The following is a 26,583-nucleotide window of genomic DNA, read 5'->3' on the forward strand; positions in this document are numbered from 1 at the left end:
ATAATCCTCTCATCACTTTTAATATGTAAAAGTTTCAAAATGTCAACACATATCTTTTTTTGCAGAAGGACAGAAGGCCTTTACCAAAAGAAAAAAGGCAGCACATCCTGATAAATGTACTCAGTCTCATAATCCTAAACAATTGTCCTGGCTTATATTATTTTTACCCATTTGTAGTCCCTTTAGAAAGTTAAATTCAATAAAAGACCTTTCTTACTAGATTCAAGTTTTAAAGGCTTCATTTCCAACCCTAAAATACTGATTAGCAGCAAACAGCATAAAACCTGAACAGACTGCGAGTTACTTGCAGGCTGTTCTGGTATTATGCTGTTTGCGCATAGCCATTTTCACTTTGCTTTTGAGTGGGAAAGGGTTAATGCAAGTACATGGAAACAAATGGTAAAACAAGAGCACCGCCTTGCAGGTGCAGACTGCTCATCTATTTTTCTTTTTAAAGGTGTAGGGACCTATCTCAATTTCAATCACAAAGGATGGAGGGGTGGAGTGGAGAGGGGTGTATAGTGTGGGGTGTGGTCATTTATTACATTAACTTCCAAAAATGCAAAAAAAAAATGCAAAAAAATAAAAAAAAATTGGGGGGGGGGGGAGATTCTTGGGTGGGAAGGTTGGACGGTATTTAAAAAATAAAACAATAAAAATAAATATTTGTGTTTTTTAACAATGTTTGAAAAAAACAAGAGATGTGTTCGTCAGAAACACAATGCCCCCTATTGCGCCGCTTTGAAAAAAAAAATTGTGTTTTTTTTACCTTTGACCTTGAAGGATGACCTTGACCATGAACTTCTACCACTCAAAATGTGCAGCTTTATGAGAACGCCGCTTTGAAATTATTATTTTTTTGACCTTTGACCTTGAAGGATGACCTTGACCTTGAAGGATGACCTTGACCTTGAACTTCCACCACTCAAAATGTGCAGCTTCATCATAACGCCACTTTGAAAAAAAATATCGTTTGACCTTTGACCTTGAAGGATGACCTTGACCTTGAAGGATGACCTTGACCTTGAACTTCCACCACTCAAAATGTTCAGCTCCATGAGATACACATGCATGCCAATTATCAAGTTGCTAATTTCAATATATTGAAAAAGTTATGGCCAATGTTAAAGTTTTCGGACGGACAGACGCCATAAATTTGACATTTGACCTTGAAGGATGACCTTTACCTTGACCTTTCACCACTCAAAATGTGCAGCTCCAGGAGATACACATGCATGCCAAATATCAAGTTGCTATCTTCAATAGTGAAAAAGTTATGGCCAATGTTAAAGTTTTTTTCGGACGGACGGACAGACTGACTGACATACTGACGGACAGTTCAACTGCTATATGCCACCCTACCGGGGGCATAAACATTATTTTTTTGGGGTGGGGGTGGGGGGGGGGGGTATCGTGTGAGGGTGTGGTGGTCATTTATTAGATGATCTTTAAAAAAAATATTGGGGGGGATTGAGGGGGGATTGGGGGGGGCGTGGGGGATGGTTTGGGTGGAGTCTATTGTGGTATGTCAGGTAAGAGTTGTTTTGTCAAAGTATCAATCAAATCTAATCATAAATAAGGAAGTTATGGCTATTTTAGCAAAATTTAATAATTTGACCTTGAGAGTCAAGGTCATTCAAAGGTCAAGGTAAAATTCAACTTGCCAGGTACAGTACCCTCATGATAGCATGAAAGTATTTGAAGTTTGAAAGCAATGGCCTTGATACTTTAGAAGTAAAGTGGATCTAAACACAAAATGTAACCATATATTCAAAGTTACTAAGTCAAAAAAGGGCCATAATTCCATAAAAATGACATCCTGAGTTATGCAACTTGTCCTTTACTGTCCCCATATGATAGTTTGCGAGTATTCCAAGTATGAAAGCAATATCTATGATACCGTAATAACTCTATGTTTTCGGACACTTAAAAATAATTAATTTTTTTCTTGTCCGAAAACTTAGATACGAAAAATATTCACAAAATACAGGTGTCCAAAAACTTAGAGTCGAAAATTAAAGTGTCCGAAAATAGCGTCAATTGTATCAATGACTACCGGTAATAGAACGCGCTTGTAAAATACCATGCCGTATAGTAAAAATTACAGTTATATATGTTTGCACTGCATTTTAAATAATTTTAAATGCTTAATTTATTTAACAGAAAGTTACTAAAAGGTTGTACTTTGACCAACAAGTTCAGAAATGAGCATGTGATGTACCGATACTCGCTAGTATGAACCTGTAATTAACGCAATAAAAAAAGCAAACTATGAATTATTCGTTTGTTTATTTCCGATAGTTGTTGTCTAATACCTTCCATTGTTCGTAAAACATGCAATAGGGTGCATCACACTTTGAAGCGTTTAGTATTTGTCAAAGTTATTTTACTGAGAAGGGGTAGTAACATTGCGGTAGATAATTGAACTGTTAATTGACACTACCCCTGGTTATTGTCATAACGCTTATGCTATCCGGCGAAACCATTGTTTAATACCGGTTTACAAGGTTATTTACTACCCAATAACGCACATGTAATGGTCCGTTGCCCTCAGGCATGCACCTGCCATGTTTGATGATGTTAATCTAGTTGTAAAACCCCATGATCGAAGTGTCATAAGATATCGAAAACAAGACTGAAATTTAGTAAAATAGCGCTGTAAAATATACTGTCCGAAAACTTAGAGACATTAATTATGGACGAAAACTCGTGTGTCCGAAAATTAAGAGTCACGAAAATAATTATTTTTTGCTAAAAAAAGGGGTGTCCGAAAACTTAGAGTGTCCGAAAACATAGAGTATTTACGGTACTTTAGGGGTAAAGTGGACCAAAACACAAAACTTAAACAAATTTTCAAGTATAAAGGGTCCATAATTCCGTCAAAATGCCAGTCAGAGTTACATAACTTTGCCTTCACAGTCCCCTTACGATAGTTAGTAAGTGTTGCAAGTATGAAAACAATAGCTTTAATACTTTAGGAAAAAAGTGTACCTAAACACAAAACTTAACAAAATTTTCAATTTTCTAAGTATAAAAAGGGCACATAATTCTGTCAAAATGCCAGTCAGAGTTACATAACTTTGCCTGCACAGTCCCCTTATGGTAGTTAGTAAGTGTTGCAAGTATGAAAGCAATAGCTTTGATACTTAAGGAATAAAATGGACCTAAACACAAAACTTAACCAAAATTTTCAATTTTCTAAGTATAAAAAGGGCACATAATTCTGTCAAAATGCAAGCCAGAGTTATCTAACTTTGCCTGCCCAGTCCCCTCATGATAGTTAGTAAGTGTACCAAGTTTGAATGCAATAGCATTGATACTTTATGAGAAAAGTGGACCTAAACGCAAAACTTAACCGGATGCCGACGCCAACACCAAGGTGATGACAATAGCTCTTAATTTTTAAAAAAATTTCAAAAATTAGATGAGCTAAAAACGATTCAAAAGAACTAGCAATGTAACTAGAAATGTATCAGACACTGATGCCTGCCACAACTTATATTAGCATGAAGACAATCAACAATATATTCTACAGTGTACAGAAAGACAAAAGGCCTTAATTCAGACAAAACTGGTTGCAGTCAAAGTCCTTTTATTTACAATCATGAAGGTTATTAAATGTTTAAAGATATAGAAAGATTTGCCAAGTAGTTAAAGGGAAGTTAAAAACACAAAGTTTTGGGTTTATATATTCTATACTGGAATAACAGACAAAGGGCCAAAATTCTGTCAAAGCATGTTGCAGTTGTAATTCCTCTCTTAAGGATCATTTACACATGAAGGGCTTTGAACTGTAAAAGTGTGAGTGAAATCCAATCAATATTCAAAGAGGGTTTGAAGCTTCAGGCTGCCAAAACTAGAAGAAGCCCAAATTCCAATCTTTACAATCATCTACAAATTAAGCTCATTTAAGCTCATTTAAGTGTGAACTTTGAGCAAGATCTACCCAATAGTTAAAGAGCAGTTGAAAACTAAAAAATTGGGACTATATATTTTATAGTGGAAAAACAGGCAAGCCAAGTGCCTAATTCTGCAAACACTCATAGTAGTCAAAACTCCTTTCTTAACAATCTAAACATTTCTTAACATAAATTAAATTAAACTGTGAAATGTTGATCATGATCAAACTGTCAGTTCAGTTCTGTTCTGTAATTAAGAGTTTTAAACACAAGCTTCAGGGGACCATGATATTTTCTACAAAGTATAAAAAGAAAATTTGAGGAAGATCCACCCAGAAATTAATGCAGTTTAAAACACAAGCTTCAGTATTAACATAAGGACAAACAGATTGAAAGGTGTTATGTGTAATGCCTCCCATTCTGTCAGAGCATAATACAAGTTTCACAACATCAATGAAACATATTTATTAAAAAATCTGATAACAATAAATGACAAATTCAACTTACAATAGGTCCAACACATAGTGTTCCCATGTATGAGTTGACAGCCTGCATGAGAGCCACAAAGGAGCGCTCAGTGAGTGGTGTGATTACCTCCCTTGAGCTGGAGCCCAGGTACTCATAGCCATACTCCATGTCTACATCCAGGCACTGCAAGATCATATGTATGAGCAACACCCTTGGAAAATGGGGCTAAATGCATGTGCAAAAAGTTACGGCCCAGATTAGCATGTGCTGTCTGCACAGGCCAATCAGGGACAACACTTTCCGCCTACACTAGATTTCTGTTTCGACAAGACTTTCTTAAGATAAAAAATTCTTTAAAGTGGATGGTGTTGTTCCTGTTAGCCTGTGCTTATTGCACAGACTAATAAAGGATGACACTACGCACATGTATAAAGGGCAGTTTTTACCAAGAACAAAACTCATATTAATATTAAAATTATAATGTAAACAAGTGCAAAACGCGAACTCTTAAGGGTAAACAAAAGTAGTTTTCTGATGATGATAATATTCCTAGAATATCTGAAAGGAATACAGTTCACTTTTAAGACCCAAGTCTTTAAGGTGCAAAGATAGATCCTTATACATAAATCTAAACAGAAACAAAACAAGAGCTTGTCACAGTAGTGCCAAATCCCCGCTGAAATGTGTTTGCTTGTATGACAACATTTGTTTTACAGAGTAGAATAATATTTGTAAAACACGGCACCTGTGTCATAAATTTATATTTCAAGGATCAATTAGTTCTATAGTGTTGGAGTTATGATGTGGAGAATAAAAGATATGGAATTGAAAGAAAGGGTGGTAATTAAAAAAGGCTATAAACAGTTACTGTTCTTGATCACTGTATTTTTCCTTAAACTCATCTACTCATTTTACAGTGAATACTTCAGTTTTCAAATTAAAAAATTATTGTAAAAGTAGATAAAGGAAGATATTAAAAATTGAAAAGCTAAAAAAGTTACTATGAAATTAAATTAAATATAATAAATAATTATAAAAAATAAAATAATAATAAATAAATAAAGGGAGATAATTAAAAAACTACGGCCGAAAGAGTTATGGTTCATGTTCACTGCACCTCTAGTTGCCATCTGTTTATATTTCAAGTTTCAAGTAAATCCCTTCAATAGATTTTGAGTTATGCTCCGGACAAAAATTTACTTTGAAATTAAATAAAGGGAGATCATTCAAAAACTAAGGTAGATAGAGTTATGGTTCTTAGTAGTCACTGCACTTCTCCTACTTGCCATGTGTTTAGATTTTAAGTTTCAAGTAAATCCCTTCAGTAGATTTAGAGTTATGCTCCAGACAAAAATTGCCATCTGTTTATATTTCAGGTTTCAAGTAAATCCCTTCAGTAGATTTAGAGTTATGCTCCGGACAAAAATTTACTTTGAAATTAAATAAAGGGAGATAATTCAAAAACTAAGGTAGATAGAGTTATGGCTAAGGTAGATAGAGTTATAGTTCTTGGTCACTGCACTTCTAATTGCCATCTGTTTATATTCTAAGTTTAAAGTAAATCCATCGAATAGATTTGGAGTTATGCTCTGGACAAAGTTTCGGACGGACGGACGGACAGACGGGACCAATTACTATATCCCCTCCGAAAATTCTTTCGGCGGGGATAAAAACAAGCAAAAATCAAACCGCACCATACCTTTATCTTTACGGCCCTGGTCTCCTTGTTGAAGCGATACTGCAGGTGTGATCTCCACTCGAGGCTGGTGATGGGAGAAGGGGACTCGAGTGACAGCAACATCTCCACATAGTCTCTCAAGTGGGCCAGTAGTGCCAGAAGGCAGGACAGCTTGTGGATCTGGCTCGGGAACAACATGAGCCTCATCTCGCTGACCTCCAACTTGGCGGCCGCTGCTTCCACCTCTAGTGCAGCAAGCTCTCCCTCCTTCTTCATGGTAGGCATCGACATGGCTGCCAGATTCATGGTGTCTATTGGCTCCATAGTCGTGGGCTCAATGAGGGCTGGAAGAAAGATAGGAAAATTGACCTTTGGCGGTGAAAACTTTTGCATATGATTTTCACATTTGAAGCACAAATCCCTAAATCTTGCTTTCAACCCATTCAATAAATATTAATTGAATGTTAAATTACACACTGCTTTTCTAAATAACCACTTTATTTTCTAAATAACCACTTTATTGTCATCTTTGACAATTCACCTCTTATCGTTACTTTTCAAACAACAGTCCAGACAAGATTGGATAAAAGCATCATACTGATCCAACATTGTCACTGTTCTATCCAGTTGTCTGCAAAGGCCTTATTCTCCAATAATGCATTAAAAATCAGCCATTCTCTAATTAAGTCAAATCAATGAAACCGGTCCTAGTATTCACCAATTAAAGTCTTAATATAATTTTTTTCTTAAAACTGTCATGTACTAAAACTGACTGAAAATCAAGTAAAGTATGGCAGTTAACACCTATAATATTTAATTCTTTGTTAAAAACAATATTTTAATAATATACCGACAATTTATAGCTAATATATTTTCAACTCTGAAGCATTTTTATGGCGTCAAAGTCTAATGGGTTGGTGAAGACTTAGTACTCACATTCATTGCCAGGCCCGCCCTCCTCTGGGATGGGTGAGTGAGTGGTGTCCAGTCCAGCAATATCAAACATGGAGTCCTTCCTAGAGGCGCCCAGGGAGGGGGCATTACTGCTTCTCACGCCTGTACCCGCCCCCGCCAGGGAGTTGGTGTCTTCCAGGAGGTCAGACTCCCCATCTTTCTTCTTTTTCTTTTTGGCTTTCTTTTCCTTGTCACCCTCCATACCTTTCAGCAGGATTGTTGTAGCCTTGATACTGTCGTTAATCTTCTTGAGAACACCCTGAAATGCAGAGTCGAGTCTGAAGTATAGCCATTCTTGTCACGCAATAATATACCATCTAAATTTTAATTTATTAGGTACCAAAAGTGCCTATTTGTTTGTTTTCTTGGCGAAAATGCTTGTGCATTATTATGCAATGGATGAACTGCTGATAATAAAAGAAGCTTATTTTTTAACAAACGCTATAACCAATATTAAGTTAAAAGTATTAGGTTTTTTTTTACTTAAACATAATACCTTATCCAAGACAACAATAATGTAGTAAATATTGTGTCGGCCTTGTACACAGGAGGTCTTGTCCCAGAAAATGGACTAAAGAGTGCCTGTATGAGCCCAAGGCTTTTGATACCACTAATTTTAAATAAATAGGTTTAAACCAGCATATCCAACATTTAAAACAGCATGTGTTGCGATTTGAATGTAAAAATGGACATCAATTAATTTCTCTGTACCCTCAAAGGCTCATCTTTCCCCTGTCCAAACTCCTGCAGGGCTGTCTCCACCTGCTCCAACATCTGTACATGCGTTGCCAGGTACACAATCTCAGTCACATGATCTAGGGTCCACGACCTACGAGGGTCAGCATCAGGGTCATTGGCAAACAGTTGCTCGGCAACAGATGCGGGGCGGCTAGTGTCCCTGGGCTCCTTGGCCTTTGGGAGACCCTTACTGTCCAGGCTGCCTGCTAAACTTCCCCCAAGGCTGCCTGTTCTGCTGTTTCGACCTGTGTGTGGAAAAAAAATTACAGACTGTTGGTAATAACTTGAAAATTACTGGATGGTACACTGCAAGCAATACCACACATAAAGATAGCAATGATCACACTATTAACCAGTAGATGAACATAGATTGCTCTCGTGTTTGTTTGTTGTGGGTTTTGTCTAAAAAAATAAATAATGATTTTGTAATCATAAGCTATTATTTACTACAGAAATATGAACCCACAATTAGTCAACATAATCCTTAAATTAACTTGTCAAAATTGATCAATTGATTCCTGTTTCTATGAGCACAATGTGTACATGTATATTTGCTATATGTCAGAAAAAGATGGTAAACCTCTTCTTGTAGCAGACTTGGATTCCTGGACAGGCACAGTGACTTTCCTCGACCCAGCACTGCGAATTGTGCGAGTTTTCTGTGTGGGTTTCTCGACGCCCATCGCTGTGGCCATTTGAAACTGCAGTGCCCCCTTCAGGCCTTGAAGGAAACTAGTTAGCCATGTCTCAATCTGACCATCACACGCCACAGGCTGCAATCAAGCAATTGGGGATATTGTTGGTGTGTTTAAGAATATGGAATGTCAAAAAAAAACAGAAACTATTGGTTTACTGGTAGAAAATAGAAATGTGCCCACAGTTTATGTCAGTGATACAGAACGGAAATGGATGCTGTGTGACAGACATGATGTAAATACAACATAGAAACTACACACTTAATATTGCCCCCCATTCAAACACAAACATAGCAAAAACACGAACACAGGGACAGGGTTAACAATATACCCTGTATGCCATTTTGTAGCCTTTCACTGCAAAAATGACCATGACCTAATTCTACTCGGTTCATTCTTTTTCATTCTACTACACTCTCTAAAGATCAAGTGTGAAAATGTTATATCTGCACAACATGTTCAAATTCACAGACAATAGTATTGCATTAATAAATGTGCTTATCCTGTCACATGCCTTTAAATCAGCCCGATAACCAGGTAACCTAATATCCCAAAAGATATTGGGCTAGATGACCACATGACCTCAAATATCCGTCAGTTGCTATCCGCGCATGCGCATGCATTTACTATTTTCTATTAATAAAATATACTTTTTTTCTATTAATAAAATGCCAAATACATGTAAAGAACTGTTTGTTTAAACATTATTATTTAAACAGCATAATTTCATCTTTGTGTATTGAATTAATAACGAGTAACTCGATTTCTGTGTGTCTTAACAAGATGGAAGCTAGCCTAAGCGCTTTGCCTGACATGACGTCACCATGTTTTTTTCGCGCGTGATGTTTACAATTATTAAATATTTAAACACAAAATACTCGAAAACTAGATATTTTAGAAACATTTCAACGAATGTTGTAAATGTGACAGGATAAATAGAATAATAGGTTGGTGACGTGGATGGAGAATGGTTATCTGGCTCGTGGGAGGATCTTATCGGGTGAGCCGTTCCTCCGACTTGCCAGCTAACCATTCTCCATCCACGTCACCAACCTATTATTGTCTATGTATCATATGAGCCTGGTAATGTGCTTATCGTATGAGCCTGGTTCTAGGAAATCTTGGCTAAATGCATTGTGTAAAGTGGCGTCCCAGAATCAAGAGCAACAGTTTCGGCTTTTATGGAATTGTTCCTTTAAAGGAACTCTCTTCTAAACAAAAATCCAGTATAGACATAAAGTGTTGTTCCTGATTAGCCTATGAAGACAACAAATGCATTAAGCCCTGTTTTCCCAGAATGAGGCTCATATAGAACATGTTGCTACCTGTTGGAAGTCCAGTCTCTCCCCAAGGGCGCTGTTGACACCGGTGATGATGAAGTTGCAGCGCTCATAATCCTCTGCTTCCTCATAGATCAGACTGCCGATGTTCTCAAACAGCTTGCTGATGTACATGTTCACCTGACTCAGGTCGTACCCTGAAGAAATAGGAGTATTATTTAGAAGATTCTCAAACATGGAAAAGTGATTAAACTGATTAGCCTGTGCAGACTGCACAGGCTAATTGTGAACGACTCTTTACACACATGCATTAGGGCCATTTTTCCTTGAACAAGGAACATATGTGTAAATAATGTCTAACCAGTGGTTGTAACAATGTGATGAAACATTTTTCTCTTTAAAATGACCATCTGTAATTCCTCGCAAAGCTTTGTTTTGTTTTAAAATTAAAGATATTAAGCACCTATTCATGGTTTCAATTTATTGCAGTTGTAATCAAGGTTCATATAATCTTATACCAATTTTTCACAAACTAATATTTTGGATACTAACCCTGAAAATTAAAGAAAGAAATTCTCTAAAATAGTGCTTTAAAAAACATTAAAAAAAGAAAAATAATAACAAGGTTTATATCTCACCATTGCAGACAATATGTAGAACATCCTCCATGGACAGGAAGTAGAATCTTGGGAAGATCTGCCTGCGGCGCTCCAGGTGGTTCAGCAGGGACTTGCGGCAGTGCTCCAGGCTGTGGTTCATGTGCTCAAGGATCGTCAAGATATCTGCAGCAAACATGATGTAATATAGTGGTCATGGTTGGTTAAATGTATGTTTTGGCCGCATTCTGCAAAAAAGGGGATTAATGCACATGCATAAATCTAGGACGACACTTTCTGAAGGGAATCTAGGACGACACTTTCTGAAGGGAATCTAGGACGACACTTTCTGCCTAAACTGGATTTTTATTAAGAAGAGACTTCCTATAAACAAACAAGACCTGTATTTGTGAAACACAATGCTCCTATTGCACTTTGAAGCCAAACAGCAGCTATTTTAGAGAAAATTTTTTAAGTCAAATACCCATAACTTCGCTTAAAGTCAATGGACCGAAACTAAACTCACACTTCATCTTATAAGTCATTTAGGTAAACTAACATACCAAAAATCAGCTAAACATTTGAAATTGATGCGTAAAAAACCTCCGGAATAATTTTATTATAGAGCAAAAAAAGTCCAAGACCCATAACTTTGCCAAAAAATAATGGACCAGAAAGAAACTCGCATATTATCTGTATGTCATGAAAGTACACTCACATATAAAAAATAAGCTCAATATCTGAAGCTTTGCGTACAATTTCTTTGAAAAACGGTTGTTCTGGAGAAAATTTCTAAGTCCAAGGTCAATAACTTTGCCAAAAATTAGTGGACTGGAACGAAACTAACAATTCATTTGTAGATCATGTAGGTAGACTTACATACCAAAAATCAGTTCAATATCTGAAAGCATTGCATTAAAAAATCTGGAAAACAGAAAACAGGATGGACAGACCACCAGAATTCACATACTTTTCCTTGAGCAGCACTGAAGGACATTTGGGTTTTTCTCTGTGGCCCTCATCAGCAGTTTGAAGTCCCTGTTGGCCACCGCAAACCGGTTGGCATCGTGGGGCAAGGCAGTTCTGACATCGGCACTAGAGTACACCTGAGAGTGGATGAAACTTATTTCAGCCTTGCTCTAGGAAAACAGGGTTTTATGAATGTTCGTAAAGTGTTGTCCCAGATCAGCCTGTACAGTCCACAAAGGCTAGCACAGGCTAATCAGGGACAACACTTTAGGCTTTTACTGGATATTTGCTAAGATGAGTCTTCCTTTAAATAGAAAATACAATAAGAGTCGAATGTGTTGTCCCTGATAAGCTTTTGCGGACAGCACAGGCTAATCTGGGATGATGCTTTAGGCATATGCATTAAGTCTTGTTTACCCAGAGCGCAGCTCATTTAAAATCTTGCAAAAAATCTACATTTATTTTCAAGGCATGTGGTGTTTATCATTACCCTTTATGAATATCATGTGGATTGTGATCATTGTCAATGAATTACTTAAGCTTCACTCTGCAATCCCAGCACTAGTGTATATAAATGTGACGATAAAATGAAATTATGATCACATAACATGAAATGTGTCAACAGAGAGCTTCAGTTGATCAGGGAAGATTACTAATTTGTGTCACATTCTTTATTTTCTTTATTCCACTGATATGATAGCTGTGGGGTTGGGTCAGAGGTAAAAGTCAAAGGTGTTCAGAGAAGTATAAAAGACAATTTATGAAAGATGTTATACCAGCTGCGCTGATAATTTTTTTGTTTACAATAAATTATTTCAAGTAGGTTTATTTATATTTTTACAAGTTCTACTACATCTTTTCACAGTTATGATGAATAACCCAAGCCGGCATGTAGTAACATGTAGCAAATTAAAACACTAAATATTTAAGACACTAGGGCATGGCTAGTTTTGACAACAGGGGCATTGTAGAACAATTTTTGTAGAGAATCAGTAACATTTTTAATATTAATCTGTTGTTCTTTGTTATTGCAGCGAAAATTATTTCAGAGTCATGATTTGTTGAAACTAAGTAGAGGGCCAATACACAATGTTGCTTACCAAATATAACACATTTGGATGTTCTAGTTCCTGAGATATATTTTTGCTAAAAATGTCTACAGCAGCAACAATAGCACAATATAATCAAATAATAGTACATAAATATAAAGTGGAACACTTTTATTATTTTTGATGCCCGACAGTTAAAAATGCACAGAAACAACTTCATATTATACTGAACAAACCCTGCAATTTTTATTGTTGTACATTGTTAATTGTATGAGAACACCTGCAGACAAGTTCATGTCTGAAGAGAGATAGACAAACTTACAGATTGAGTCCATAGAGATTCCAGTATACTCCCCTCTTCACTGTAACAGGGAGGAGGAGTTATAATTGAGAAAATTCCTGTTTTTTTTCCCTGATTTAAGTTTAAAAAAATTCAAAGACCATACAAAAGTTCCAAAAAGCAATAATATTTTGTGTCCATTTCCCCACCCACCTCCTCTAGCTCCACCCATTTCTCTTGTACTTCCAGCCAAGTTGACAGCACTGCCTCAATGGTCTGCAGTCGTTTCTGCCACTTAACCACTTCATCTACGAAATTGCCTGCGGCGGTGTTGCCCTGCAAGGCCTGCAGTGTCACCTGGTGACCTTCAAGCTCCTCAAAGATGGGATCTGTGTAGGCCAGAAGCACATGGTGACCAGTTTCCTGTAAAGTTGGAATTATGGGTAAATTATGTTATTAAAGATTTTGTGGGAATGACAATGATTAAATCATTGAGCCTTGTTCTGGGAAAACTGGGCTTAATCCATGTTTGTCAAGTGTCACCCCAGATAAGCCTGTGCAATCTTCACAGGCTAATCAGGGACAACACTTTCCCTGTGTATGTTTTTTTTTATTTAAAAGAAGTCTGTTCTTAGACTACATTGAGTTAAGGTGGAAAGTGTTGTCCCAGATAAGCCTGTATAGGCTGCACAGGCCAATCTGGGATGATCTACGTATGTGCATTAAGCCCAGTTTTTCCAGAACAAGGCTCAATTGAATGAATTAAAAACTTATCGTTTAATTGTGCAATTGCTTGTAACACATAAATAAGATTATTTTCTGTGCACAAAACAAACAAAGAGGAAAGAGATTTAACTCATTTAAGAGATGAAAAGAGAATACTCAAAGAAACTGGTTGAAATATTAAATGAAAAAGCGCCCCAGCCAAATAATTATGTTTGTGACACGTAAGGTATTGTCTCCTCAAGGTGTAGACTAAAAATTAAATTCATTAATACTTCCTATGGTGTTTTTTCTACTTTCAAATCCAGGATTCCAACTGGCTAACTAATACCAAGGGCATGCAAGGCAGGTTTGGTCAGTACACAACAAGAATATCACATATCACTAGCCTAATGATCAAACCAGTATTGGTATAGGTGCCTTTTGTTGCACGGCTAAATGATAATGCATTCTTCAAAAGGGATGATTATAAAATACCATAAAAGGATATTTGTGGAACAAAATACAGACATTGACCAATAATTTAATGCTGAGTGTTTGCTATAACACTACACTTAAGTATATAAAACATACATCTAAGATGTACACAAAATGTAGGTTTTATCAACTTATTAATCAAAGGTGCCCATTTATGAAATTCAATGTGAGTTATAGATAGAATACTTTGAAACTCAATCATGGGAGGCATGATACTTTTAACATCTGTCAACACTTGTCATTAAAGTCTGACACAAGCTCCATGTTGTGGACAGTAAATTTCCTCACCTACATAGATTAGCATAAGACACTGGATTAATGCAATATTAAATACTGTTATATATAATAGAATACTCAAAGCCATAGAATGAATAACTTTTAAGTTGCACACTTGCTGGATTGTTTTTCTTACTATACAAGATTGAATTTGTATAACCATTATAATTAGTTGAAATCCATTGGGTTATTTATTACCCCTCGATTGGTCATTGTTGGCTCGGGTACTACTTAAATGAACCCCTGGTACTCTTAAGTATACTTAAATGTACCCCAAGAATGGAAAACATACTGAAATGTATCTGGAATTATAATGCTAATGTGGTTGTTGTCAGCTAATTTTTCAAATTAACTATGTTCATATTTATGTAAATATTCTGTAAAATTGCCTCTATATTATCAAAACACCTACTGAAAAAAAGCATAATGAGACAGGTTTTGTTCAAAGAAAATTGTGTTTCGTATTAGGCAGCGCATCTTACAACATCAGATTATGGGCGGAATAAAAACTGGGATACAGGCTAAATTGACTGGGTACATGTAAGTATATTTTCTGTACCTGGGGTACATTTAAGTCTACTTAAGAGTACCTGGGGTACCTTTAAGTAGTACCCGAAATGACAATTACCAAGCGCGAGTTATTACAAATAAAGAAGTAAAAGAGTTTATGTGGCTACTTCTATATAAATGTCAACATATATATAATAATTAGTATATGTATGTTTACACAACAAAATACTAAATTATACATAAGGAAAATGAACCCTATACTTACAAGAAAAATATACATGAAAATACAAAATAGGGAGGGGAAGTAAGAAACTGCATACAAATCTTTGTGATAAATTACCTGCAGTAAAGCTTTGGTCTGGAACAAATGTTGCAACTATATAAGGACAATATAAACATGTATATTATGCAACAAGATATCAAACTAATCATAATCTGAAAGCTTACTTAAAGCTTTAAACAGATTGCATATACTTGGCTGTAGAGCATTCCAATGTTCTAGAAGAGTCATTTGCAATGGTACTTAATCTCGTATATGTGAGGCAAAGTCTTATTTTTCAGATCAGATTCCAGTGGATATCATGTCTATGAGCAGATGAAAACAACTAAGAAGTTTAAATAGTAAATAAATGTTGGTCATAGTGCTGATTATTTTTACCCAATTAAACCACATTTGAAATTCTTCAAATATTTTGTTTTAATGTTAAGAAAATTGTTTTTTAACATTTTAACAACAGCAAACCAACTGTGCTGTCTACTTACATACTAGCCCCCATAAAATGTACAAAATGTGTTTCTAATGATCCGAAAGGAGCTTACAGCTGGCACTTACTTAAATGAACACATTCTTATTGATAGGATCATTGGGTTCTCTAATGACATAAACATATGACATATAGATCGCAACCAGTAACCTGATGCTCTGAACTCTATCAGCATGAATTACTTTCTAGAAATGTTCCTCATATTCATTGAAAAGTTTTTTTGTCAGTTTGCATGTTTTCACAAGAACAATTGCACCATGATAGTATTGTAGCTTGTTGTTTTAATCTACTTTCTAAATTACTAATTGCAATACAAAAACTAGTATAAGCATCACACAAGCATTTAAATGAGCCTCTCTCTGGGAAAATGGGGCTTAATACATGTTGGTAAAGTGTTGTCCCAGATCAAGGACAACACTTTCCACGAGATGGAATTATAAGTTTAAAGAAAGTCTGTTCTAAACATAAATCCAGTATAAGAAGAAAGTGTTGTCCCATATAAGCCTGCACAGGCTGATCTGAACAAATACTTTACTCATATGCATCACGCCCTGTTTTTGTAGAGCAAGGACAATACATCACAACATTATTTAACTATATGCAGGCATAGAGGTCAGAATCAGGTCAATGCTTGCTAGATATAAACTAGAATCCTCCACTTACATCTCCCAGGTTAAGAAGTGAGGCGGGTAAAGAGGCCATGCTGCTACGTTTGTTCTTGCTATGGGAGCTCTGGTTTGAGACCCGACTGGTTGTGCGGGCCTGACTCCTGCTTGGAGCAGCCCGGTGACCTTGACCTTCAGCCTCACTCTGGGATACCTCGCTCTGATTGTCCTGCACATGATAGTGATGATTATATTATTGAAATTTTAGTAAATGTCAGTGTTTGGAAAAAAAGTAATAAAACAACAATTCTTACCAATTCCAGAAGATTTGAAACACAACAATTATTTTGGTCACAAGTTTTTTTCTAAGTTATTTAGAAATTAAAAACACTTATTCCAGTGTACTTTTCACTATGACCACTAGTGCACTGCAATAAAAAAGCAATACAAAAATTAAATATATAAGTTTGATTAAATATTTTATTCAAATTTAGTAGACATAAATATAGATTTATCTTTGCTAAGGACAGTCAAGTCCATGATGATCAATATCCACCTACATGTACAGTGACATCACCAGAGTTTTCAATCTTGCTGCGGATGTGGACCTGGAACTTAAACACCTTGCTAAGCCAGACCTCCTCATAGTTCTTCAGGGACTGCTCTATAGACAGGTCCTTCACAGCGCGCTGCACTATGGCACGCACATCATCCACATGCTCTGAAGACAGCCAGTGCGAGTGCATACAAATTGGCGATCGCTAGCTTTTTAACTAATTTAAATTGAGCATAAAATATTAACCTTGCATTGGGAACACAGAGTTTAATCCATGTGCATTACAAGTTGTCTGCATAGACTAATCATGAATAACACTTTATGCACATAAATGTAGCCCAGTTTGCTCAGAACGCTACTCATATATTATGACATTTTCCACTTGTAAAAGTGTTTTTGCTTAAAGGCAGTCTCTTCCAGTGTAAGCAAAAAGTAGCATCCCAGATTAGCTTGTGTAGACTTCACAGGCTTATCTGAGACAAAACTTTACACACATGCATTAAACCCCGTTTTCCAAGAGCAAGACTTTAATGTGCAATGAAACAATTAAGATCTCCCTTCTACTGACTCCAACAATACGTAAAATTTATAACCAAATATTTATTTTCTTACACAACAGATGATTGTCCAGTGTGATATTGTTGCATAAGAGAATTGTCTAGAGCAAAAATAAACTGATTATATCAAAGTGTGAAATTTGTATATCTGCTTTGCATTTCCCAATCATACCCAATAGTTTCACACTCAAAAATGTACGAAAATTCAAACTCAAACTTTTCAACCAAAAGAGAACTCATATTATCATCACAAGGCTCTTGACTTAAATCATGGCAAGTAACTAAACCGTGAAACTTATACTTGAGCCACCCTCTGGGAAAACGGGGTCTAATGCCTGTGAACATCCACATGCAGTCTGCATAGGCTAATCAGGGACAATACTCTCCACCTAAAGTGGATATTTGCTAGCCTAATAAGCCTTTTGTGGCCTTCACAGGCTGACACTTTACGCACATGAATTAAGCCCAGTTTTCCCAGAACACAACTTCTATCAGCACCTGGCCTAATTATTGCTATAAAAGTTATATGTTAAGAAAAATAAAGCACATACGTTGAAGGCCCAGACTGAGCAGTTCCCCAAGGGTCATTCTCTTCAGCGTGTCATTGTCTATCTGCACGACCTCTCCCGTGACCCTCACAAGCTGCTTCCAGTGGCGCGTTCTCATGGCAGGGTTACTGAGGTCGTCAATCAGGGGCAGACAAGCCTGAAACAGTGCTGAGTGTGTTGGATGAATAAAATAAAATGTTTTACAAGTGATATAATCTTGTACTTTAAGACATGATATTTGAATATCATATTTATAATGTCAATGAAAGGCATTTCTTATTCTTTAATCTAGGATTTGATGTTTCATAACAGATTTTTTTTATAGAAAATTGAATAATTATAATATATAACAAATAGAAAGCCTGTTTAACAAGCAAATTTGTTGAATGATATCCCCCGCAAATTAAATTTTGTTTATGGATGGATGAAAATCTCTTGATATGCAGTATAATCCTCAAAAATTAATGAAGTGTAGGGCAATGGTTGTTATGCATTGCAATTCTCCTCATTTATATTTATACACCCATGAAGTTTCAGGTTAAAATCTTATAGCGTGGCTGAGATATAGCCATGAAAAGTTACATCATACCAAAACAACAAAGGGGGATAACTCTTTTTTAAGAAAGTGTAGTGTTGTGGTTCTTGTATATGGCACTTCTTCCCATTGATTTCTACACACCTATGACGTTTCATATTAAAATCTTACATTGTATCTGAGATATAGTCCTGAAAAGTTACATCTTACCAAAAAAGGGCAATAAGTCATAATTAAAAAAGTGAAGGGTTATGGTTCTTAAGCATGGCACATCACCTCATTGATAACAATAGACCAATGAAAATTCAAGTTGAAGTCTTGTATGGCATCTGACTTATAGCCTTAAAAAGTTACATCATATAAAAAACAAAGGACAATAACTCTTACTGAAGGAAGTGAAGGGTTATTGTTCTTGTGTATGGCACTTGTCCTCATTGATATCTATACACCCTTGAAGTTTCATGTTGATTGATATCGTACATAGTTTCTGAGATATAGCCGAAAAAGTTTTGTGACGGATGGACATGGGATAAAAAGAGCAAAATGTGCATAGAATCTGTAGTTTATCCAGTAAACTACCACATCAACTGGATGTTTGTGGTCAATAAATGCTTCCACATACGTCAATTATATTGAAATTAGACTGCACATTGATGAAACATGGTTATCAAGTGAAACAACTGTACAAAATAATACATTCATTTTGCCAGTGATCTGCAAAATGCTTGCAGTAATGTAGGTGATTTTAGATCAATACTGTGTGTGCATTAATCTTTGAAAAACAGTTGTGAATTTTCTCTGCAAAACCCATTCGTGTTGATTGACTTCTGTCAGTGTGACTTCAACATTCAAGAATAAGTTTAGCCTACCTGTATGTTGGTGATGCTCTCATGCAGGCCCATGTAGATGTCCCAGGTGAACACATCCTCTGGCAGGCCACGTACGATCTCCAGCTGCTTGTTGGTCTCCTCACGCAGGAACTTGGTGTTCATCTTCTGCCAGCGATTGCGCTTCCACTCATCCTGCTGGTCGTCAATCACTCTGCAACGCATGTCATAGGTATGTAAGAAATGCGCTTAATATCCATGATAAGAAGGACAACTAAGTCTTGTTCTGGGAGTGTGTCAAGTGTTGCTAAAGATTAGCCTGTGCAGTCTGCACTGGCTATTTTGGGACAACATTTTCTGCCTAGACTGGATTTTCTTTTAGAAGAGACTAGTTTAAACAAAAAAATCTATAAAAGCCCAGTGATGTTCATGATAAGCCTGTGAAGAGTGCACTGGCTAATGTGGGACAACACTTTATGCACATGCATTACGTGAAATTTTCCAAGAATGCATCTCAACTATATGCTCTACATGATGAATAATATTAAGTCATTATAGAATATATTTTGCTTTAAGCAATCATTTTTACTGCTTAGGCATTCGTAAACTTCTTTTGTGATTTTCATCAATCTCTGAGTAATTGAGATAAAACTACAAATTTCAGCTTGCTTGCATCAAAAGCCTTCCCCTTGAGGTCGCAGTGGCGTAGTGGATATGGTGTCCACCTAGCAATCAGGAGGTCATGGGCTCGATCCCCACTGTGGGAGCGTTCTTTAGATTTCCCCAATAGACACCAAGTACTGATCTAGTCTCAGGAAACTGACTCGAGAGCATTTCAAATAAGCCTTAGGCTTTCTATGCAATCGAGCTCAAATAAATAAAGTAATAATGTATGTTCACTCTCAAGTCTCTTCCCCAGGAAGAGCCAGTACTTGATGTCTTTGGAAAGATCTTGAGAACTGCTCCCAGATTGGAGATGAAACCCCCACCCTCTCGGTTGCAAGAGCCACACAATATCAACTAAGCCCAAGCCAAAAATATCATAGTCTTCAAATCAAAAGTTTAATTTGAATATACATGAATGAGCATTGTATATGTATTATAGGTTATTCAATAGAATAGAATTTTACCTGACAGTTTCCCACACTTGCTTCAGATTGTTCAATTCATGTCTGCATCTGTAAACATTAGCAGGAATGTTAACCGTAACAAAAGTATGCATTTTACATATAAATCATATAATAAGCACAATTTTTTTACCAACACGCAAGAAGTTATAAACAGCAGTCCCTACCAGATAATGTTTTTGAGTCAAAACAGGATCCCCAAGTTTATGTACTTTTTGAACTTTTGCATGATCCAGATTTTAGTTTTCACTTATTTCCAAAACTGTAGTAACCACAATTTTAGTCTTACAAAATAAACTGAAATAACCAGCATAATCTCCATATGGCCCTCTATTCACACTAGCTTTCATTAACCTGGCTTAAGCTCTTTTTTAGCAATCGCAGGTTCCAGATTTTTGTTTAAAAAAAAAACTTAAATTTTGTACATAATCCTATTTTGACCAGCACTAAGTACTTTTTGAGTAATCGCAGGATCAAGATTTTAGTTAAATTATTTCTATAAATATAGCAACCACTATTTTGGTCTGACTAAAAACTAAATAACAACCTTATTCCTACTATGGCCCTCTATTCCATGGCCTACCAAGTTTTATCAACATAGCTTAAGTACTATTTGAAGAGCGCAGGGAAAAGTTTTTATTTTAAAAACATATCTGTAAATATAGAAACCACAATTTGTGTCTGACCAAAAAACTGAAATAACAAGCTTATTCTCCATGTGGCCCTCTATCCATATCACTAGTGTCATCAATCTAGCTAAACTACTATGTCATCCATATCACTAGTGTCATCAATCTAGCTAAACTACTATGTTATTTTTGGATAGACAGACGGATGGACAAATATACAGATGGAAAATCTGGTGACTAATCTGTACTATAGAAACAGGTAGGAAGCTATCAATTGTTCAGTATTTGAGGTTTATAATGACTATCAACATTATTAATTTATGAAGCAAAATTTGTGGAGATCATTTTGCAGCAAAGAATGAAACATTTCTCACGTTGGCAGTGTATTAAAGTCCACCACTGAAGCCTCTAACAATTCTTGTAGCTCAATCAGGTCCTGAAATGAAAAAAATAAAATGCTCTGGTAAACTGGGCTTAACGCATGTTGGTAAAAATAACGTCCGAGATTAGCCTGTGCAGTCCACACAGGTTGCTCAGGGACAAGACTTTCTGCTTTATAGATTTTTTTTAAAGGGAGTCTCTTCATAACTTAACAAAAATCCAGTCTAAGCAAAAAGTGAAATCCCTGATAAGCCCATGTGGGCTGCACAGGCTAATCTGGTATAATAATACACAAACATGCATGAGGCCCTGTTTTACCAGAGCTCATTTATTTCATCCTATACATAAGAAGAGAAAACCTTCAATATAAGTAAGTTTGTATGTAAGATTGTTTGCTAGTCGTCACAGTACTTCACTGCTAGTGCTCAACACAAGTTGAAATTGTTTTATTTTATGATATTAAAGCAATTTTGCTCTTAACCTTTTTCCCCTCAGAGGCAAAGTGAAAATGGCTATATGCAACCAGCATAAAACCATTCAGGTTTTATGCTGTTTGCTGTTCATCAGTACCTAAAGGTTGGAAATAAAGCCTTTACAACTGGAATCTTGTAAGGAAGGTCTAAAATCTAACTTGTTTTTATACAAATACAAAAGCGTCAAAATGGGAATCTGAGTGGTAACAAGCTTGGCAGCAGGGTTAATACAGACCAAGAGGTGATAATATTTTGACACGCAGTACCAACCTGAGCCTCATTCTCCAGTACGGTGAGCCGCTTAGAGAAGCTGTCTATCTTGTTCCAGGCGTCATCAATGAGGCACTCGCGGTTGTACACCTCTGAATTCTCTAGCTCTTTGCTGATGGCAATCACACGGCGACCAAACGCCTCCAGATCCTGCATTGTAGAAGATACGAATAAAGAAGTCTTAACAATGTGGCAACAATATATGAATATTTCGACACGTTTCAATGAATTTTGTAAATGATTTTTTTTAGATAATTCATTAATACTATAGATAAATGGATTCATTTGATAAAATAGTGTGATATTCTTGCCTAATGAGTTATTAAGCTTGTCTTTAAATTACAAAACCATTGATTAATATGTTAATGATTCTCCGATCGGACACAGAGACAAACATTATATGAGCTAAATAATTTTAGCATTTTGAATCATATAATGATTAACCTTCAAAACATGAGCCCTTACATCCCCTTTCAACCCTTCCCATACCTGTGTAATCCTATGTCAACACTTCCCATACCTGAGTAATCCTGAGTCAACCCTTCCCATTCCTGTGTAATCCTAAGTCAACCCTTCCCATACATGTGTAATCCTAAGTAAACCCTTCCCATCTCTGTGTAATCCTGAGTAAACCCTTCCCATCCCTATTTAATCCTAAGTCAACCCTTTCCATACCTGTGTAATCCTTAGTAAATCCTTCCCATCCCTGTGTAATCCTGAGTCAACCCTTCCTATCCCTGTGTAATCCTAAGTCAACCCTTCCCATACCTGTGTAATCCTGAGTCCACCATTCCCATACCTGAGTAATCCTGAGTCAACCCTTCCTATACCTGGGTAATCCTGAGTCCCCCCTTCCCATCCCTGTGAAATCCTGAGTCAACCCTTCCCATCCCTGTGTAATCCTAAGCCAACCCTTCCCATCCCTGTGTAATCCTTAGTCAACCCTTCCTATACCTGTGTAATCCTGAGTAAACCCTTCCCATCCCTGTGTAATCCTAAGTCAACCCTTCCCATACCTGTGTAATACTTAGTAAACCCTTCCCATACCTGAGTAATCCTTAGTCAACCCTTCCTATACCTGTGCAATCCTGAGTAAACCCTTCCCATCCCTGTGTAATCCTAAGTCAACCCTCCCCATACCTGTGTAATCCTGAGTAAACCCTTCCCATACCTGAGTAATCCTTAGTCAACCCTTCCTATACCTGTGAAATCCTGAGTCAACCCTTCCCATACCTGTGTAATCCTAAGTCAACCCTTCCCATACCTGAGTAATCCTTAGTCAACCCTTCCCATACCTGTGAAATCCTAAGTCAACCCTTCCCATACCTGTGTAATTCTGAGTCAACCCTTCCCATCCCTGTGTAATCCTGAGTCAACACTTCCCATACCTGTGAAGTCCAGAGTCAACCCTTCCCATACCTGGGTAATCCTGAGTCAACCCTTCCCATACCTGTGTAATCCTGAGTAAACCCTTCCCATATCTGTGTAATTCTGAGTCAACCCTTCCCATACCTGTGTAATCCTGAGTCAACCCTTCCCATACCTTTGAAGTCCTGAATCAACCCTTCCCATACCTGTGAAGTCCTGAGTCAACCCTTCCCATACCTGGGTAATCCTGAGTCAACCCTTCCCATACCTGGGTAATCCTGAGTCTTCCCTTCTCATCCCTGTGTAATCCTGAGTCAACCCTTCCCATCCCTGTGTAATCCGATGTCAACCCTTTCCATACCTGTGTAATCCTGAGTCAACTGTTCCCATACCTGTGTAATCCTAAGTCAACCCTTCCCATACCTGTGCAGTCCTGAGTCAACCCTTCCCATACCTGTGTAATCCTGAGTCAACCCTTCCCATACCTGAGTAATCTTGGGTCAACCCTTCCTATACCTGTGTAATCCTAAGTCAACCCTTCCCATACCTGTGTTATACTAAGTCAACCCTTCTCATACCTGTGTAATTCTGACCGACTCCTCCTGGATCCTGGGTCCAAGCCTCTGTTTGGCCAGGGACACCTTGGTCTTCAGGTTATTCCAACGGCTTGGGGCAGCATTGAACAGCTGCTGGGTCTTGTCTGGCAGCTTTTGTCCGTACTTCTTCAACAGTAGCACCGTGCGGTGCATTGCTGCAAACTTCCCATCCATCTCGGACTGCTGGGCTGAGACCTGATGGAGGCAGCAATTCAGGCATTTCATGAGCCTGGTTCTGCCAAAACTTTGCTTAATGTGTGTGTGTTAAGTGTCATCCCAGATTAGCCTGTGCAGTGGGCTGGATTTTTGCTTAGAAGAGACCTTCTTAAACCCATAAATTCCATAAAAGTGGAATGCACAGGCTAATGTGCGACAACATTTTGCAAGCATGCATTAAGCCTAGTGTTCTCAGTACCTGGCTGATATCCATAAAATATACGTCAAATTTTCCAGCTTTTTCCAAAAGGAGGCTCATACCAATCACTGCATTGTCAGCAATGTTAAAGTGCTCAAAACTCAGGAATGTGTAGAGTATCTCCATCGGGCATCTGTTTTGGGCATCAACAAACTTCATGGTGATGAAATATTTGAATTTTCAATAAAATAAAATTTTATTTCTGACTCTTAACCCTTTTCTGCAGAGAATCAAAGTGAAAATGGCTATATGCAACCAGCATAAAACAAGAACAGCCTTCAAGTAAACTGCAGTCTGTTCAGGTTGTATGCTGTTTTCTGCTCATGAATATCTTAGGGCTGGAGTTGAAGGTATGGTTTTTAATTTACTTTGATTGTTTTAAGGGACTTCAAACTAGTCAAAGTGTGTAATTGAAAGGTAAGGGTTTAAGTATACCTCATTGAAGAGCCTCATCATCTTCATGAAGGAGGCAGTGTCCCTCTCCTCTCCCGTGATGCTCTCTATCTCCGGCTCAATACGCTTCAAGAAGTCATCCAGTCTCTCCAACATGTGGGTCACCTGACAAACAAATGTAAGTTGCACTCTGGGAAAATGGGGTCTTATTTCATGTGCACAAATCGTCGTCCCAGATTAGCCTGTGCAATCTGAACAGGCTGATCAGGGGCAACACTTTCCCTCTAGACTTGATTTTCATTAAGAAGATACTTCCTTTAAACACAAATTCCATAAAAGTGGAAAGTGTTCTCCCTGATTAGCTTGTGTGAACTTCACAGGCTAATCTCAGATGACACTTTACGCACATGCATTAAGCCCTGTTTTCCCACAGCAAGGCTCATGTGAATTTAACTGCAGTACATGAATATTGGTACACAACAAATAGGTCACTGATTGTAAGGAAAATACAGCCTTTTGCTTGGTTAGACAGTAAAAACTCTCTTTACGACCACTTCGGTATTATGACCACTTTTCAAAAGTCCCACAGGTGGTCTTAATAGCGAGTTTTCACTGTATATGCAATTATTAACATGTAATGCAATTTCATTTATGTTTCATCAGTGTAATACAAGACAATATAAATAAAACACATGAATATGTTTAAAGATATGCTAATTTATGTACATATGCTTGTATTTATGTAATGATACATACAAGAAAATAAAATATTTAATAAACTTGTACTAAAGCAAAGCTTTTTATATAAACAAGCAAATTTGTTGCATTAATATCCCTCTATTTAAAATTTTTGTGACAGACAGACAAGGGGACGGAATGACGGACAGACAACACCAATTCTATATTCCTATGCCTTTGGAGGGGGCTTACAAGATTTATTTTGAAAAGAAGAGAGCGGCTTGCTGACTGTCCATTATAAATATGCCAAAATGAAGTTCTACAAATTCAAAGTGATCTGGTTAGACAGATACTTGGTGAGTATTCACATTTTATTGACACCATAAAATTGAAATTAAGAGCAAAGATCATTTAGAGTTACCTGGTCGGAGAGGTACTTGGTGAATGTCCACATCCACTTGGCGGCATACGTTGTGAGGACCTGCTTGATGGGCTGCAGGTCGACACGCAGCCAGCCCACGTTGTGGAAGTCCTCCAGGCTCTGAATCTCATCTCGCGCAGTCTGAAACACAGGCTGACACACTGAGTGACACATAGACACTATCACATACAGTGAACACACACTTCAAAGAACCTTTGACTGATTAAATAACAAGAAAAAATAATAATTTATTTCAGACTTAATCAAATAAGGAAAATTTACTATACTATCTTCCAATCTTGTCTGCAGAAAATAATCTCTGGAAAACTGGGTTTATTGCAAGTGCGTAAAGTTTTATTACAGACTAGCCTGTGCAGTCTGGAGTAGACTTGATTATTGTTGAGATGAGAATTCCTTTACACAAAAATGTCATAAAAAACGTCCCTGATTAGCCTGTTTGAACTGCACACTCTAATCTGGAAAGACCCTTTAAGCACATGCATTAAACCCCGTTTTCCTATAGCACTGCTTATTTTGAAAACAAAGACAACCTATGGTATCAAGGTGATGTTCATACCCTATATATCTCAATCTCAGCATCAAACTCATCCAGGGATGGTACATTGGAGGGCATGTTAGCCTGCGCATGTTTAGGGGTGAGGAACGTCCGCTCAGCGGTACCCATGGCTGCTGCCGACCTCACACTGCTGGCAGTGGAGGCTCTAATACAGGAGAGACAGGACAGTATTACATGGCACCATGATTCAGTATGCATTATTCATTTATTTTAAGTATATTTATTTTAGTTTGATTGCCTACTTATTGAGACACTCTCGAGTCTGCTTTGC

At 37.2% G+C, this 26,583-nt stretch overlaps 1 protein-coding gene across 2 annotated transcripts in view; it reads right to left on the reverse strand.

Annotated features, from left to right (window-relative positions):
- LOC127863384 (dynein axonemal heavy chain 11-like) overlaps positions 1-26,583 on the reverse strand; it is a 157,023-nt gene that overhangs the window by 98,633 nt on the left and 31,807 nt on the right. Inside the window, exons 22-42 of one of the 2 annotated variants that reach the window (XM_052402894.1) lie at positions 26,313-26,457; positions 25,736-25,876; positions 24,679-24,801; positions 23,811-24,023; positions 21,865-22,014; positions 21,115-21,176; positions 20,115-20,162; positions 19,027-19,198; positions 17,626-17,779; positions 16,522-16,682; positions 16,020-16,190; positions 14,933-14,950; positions 12,820-13,029; positions 11,279-11,414; positions 10,351-10,494; positions 9,758-9,909; positions 8,318-8,510; positions 7,711-7,982; positions 6,982-7,258; positions 6,067-6,389; positions 4,407-4,550 (exon numbers count right to left, since the gene is read on the reverse strand). In XM_052402894.1, the coding sequence (XP_052258854.1) occupies positions 4,407-4,550; positions 6,067-6,389; positions 6,982-7,258; positions 7,711-7,982; positions 8,318-8,510; positions 9,758-9,909; positions 10,351-10,494; positions 11,279-11,414; positions 12,820-13,029; positions 14,933-14,950; positions 16,020-16,190; positions 16,522-16,682; positions 17,626-17,779; positions 19,027-19,198; positions 20,115-20,162; positions 21,115-21,176; positions 21,865-22,014; positions 23,811-24,023; positions 24,679-24,801; positions 25,736-25,876; positions 26,313-26,457 (3,409 nt within the window). The remainder of the gene's footprint in view (positions 1-4,406; positions 4,551-6,066; positions 6,390-6,981; positions 7,259-7,710; positions 7,983-8,317; positions 8,511-9,757; positions 9,910-10,350; positions 10,495-11,278; positions 11,415-12,819; positions 13,030-14,932; positions 14,951-16,019; positions 16,191-16,521; positions 16,683-17,625; positions 17,780-19,026; positions 19,199-20,114; positions 20,163-21,114; positions 21,177-21,864; positions 22,015-23,810; positions 24,024-24,678; positions 24,802-25,735; positions 25,877-26,312; positions 26,458-26,583) is intronic. The other variant, XM_052402895.1, reaches the window with a different exon arrangement.

This window comes from Dreissena polymorpha, unplaced genomic scaffold, assembly GCF_020536995.1.
Source record: "Dreissena polymorpha isolate Duluth1 unplaced genomic scaffold, UMN_Dpol_1.0 chrUn007, whole genome shotgun sequence".
NCBI lineage: Eukaryota > Metazoa > Mollusca > Bivalvia > Myida > Dreissenidae > Dreissena > Dreissena polymorpha.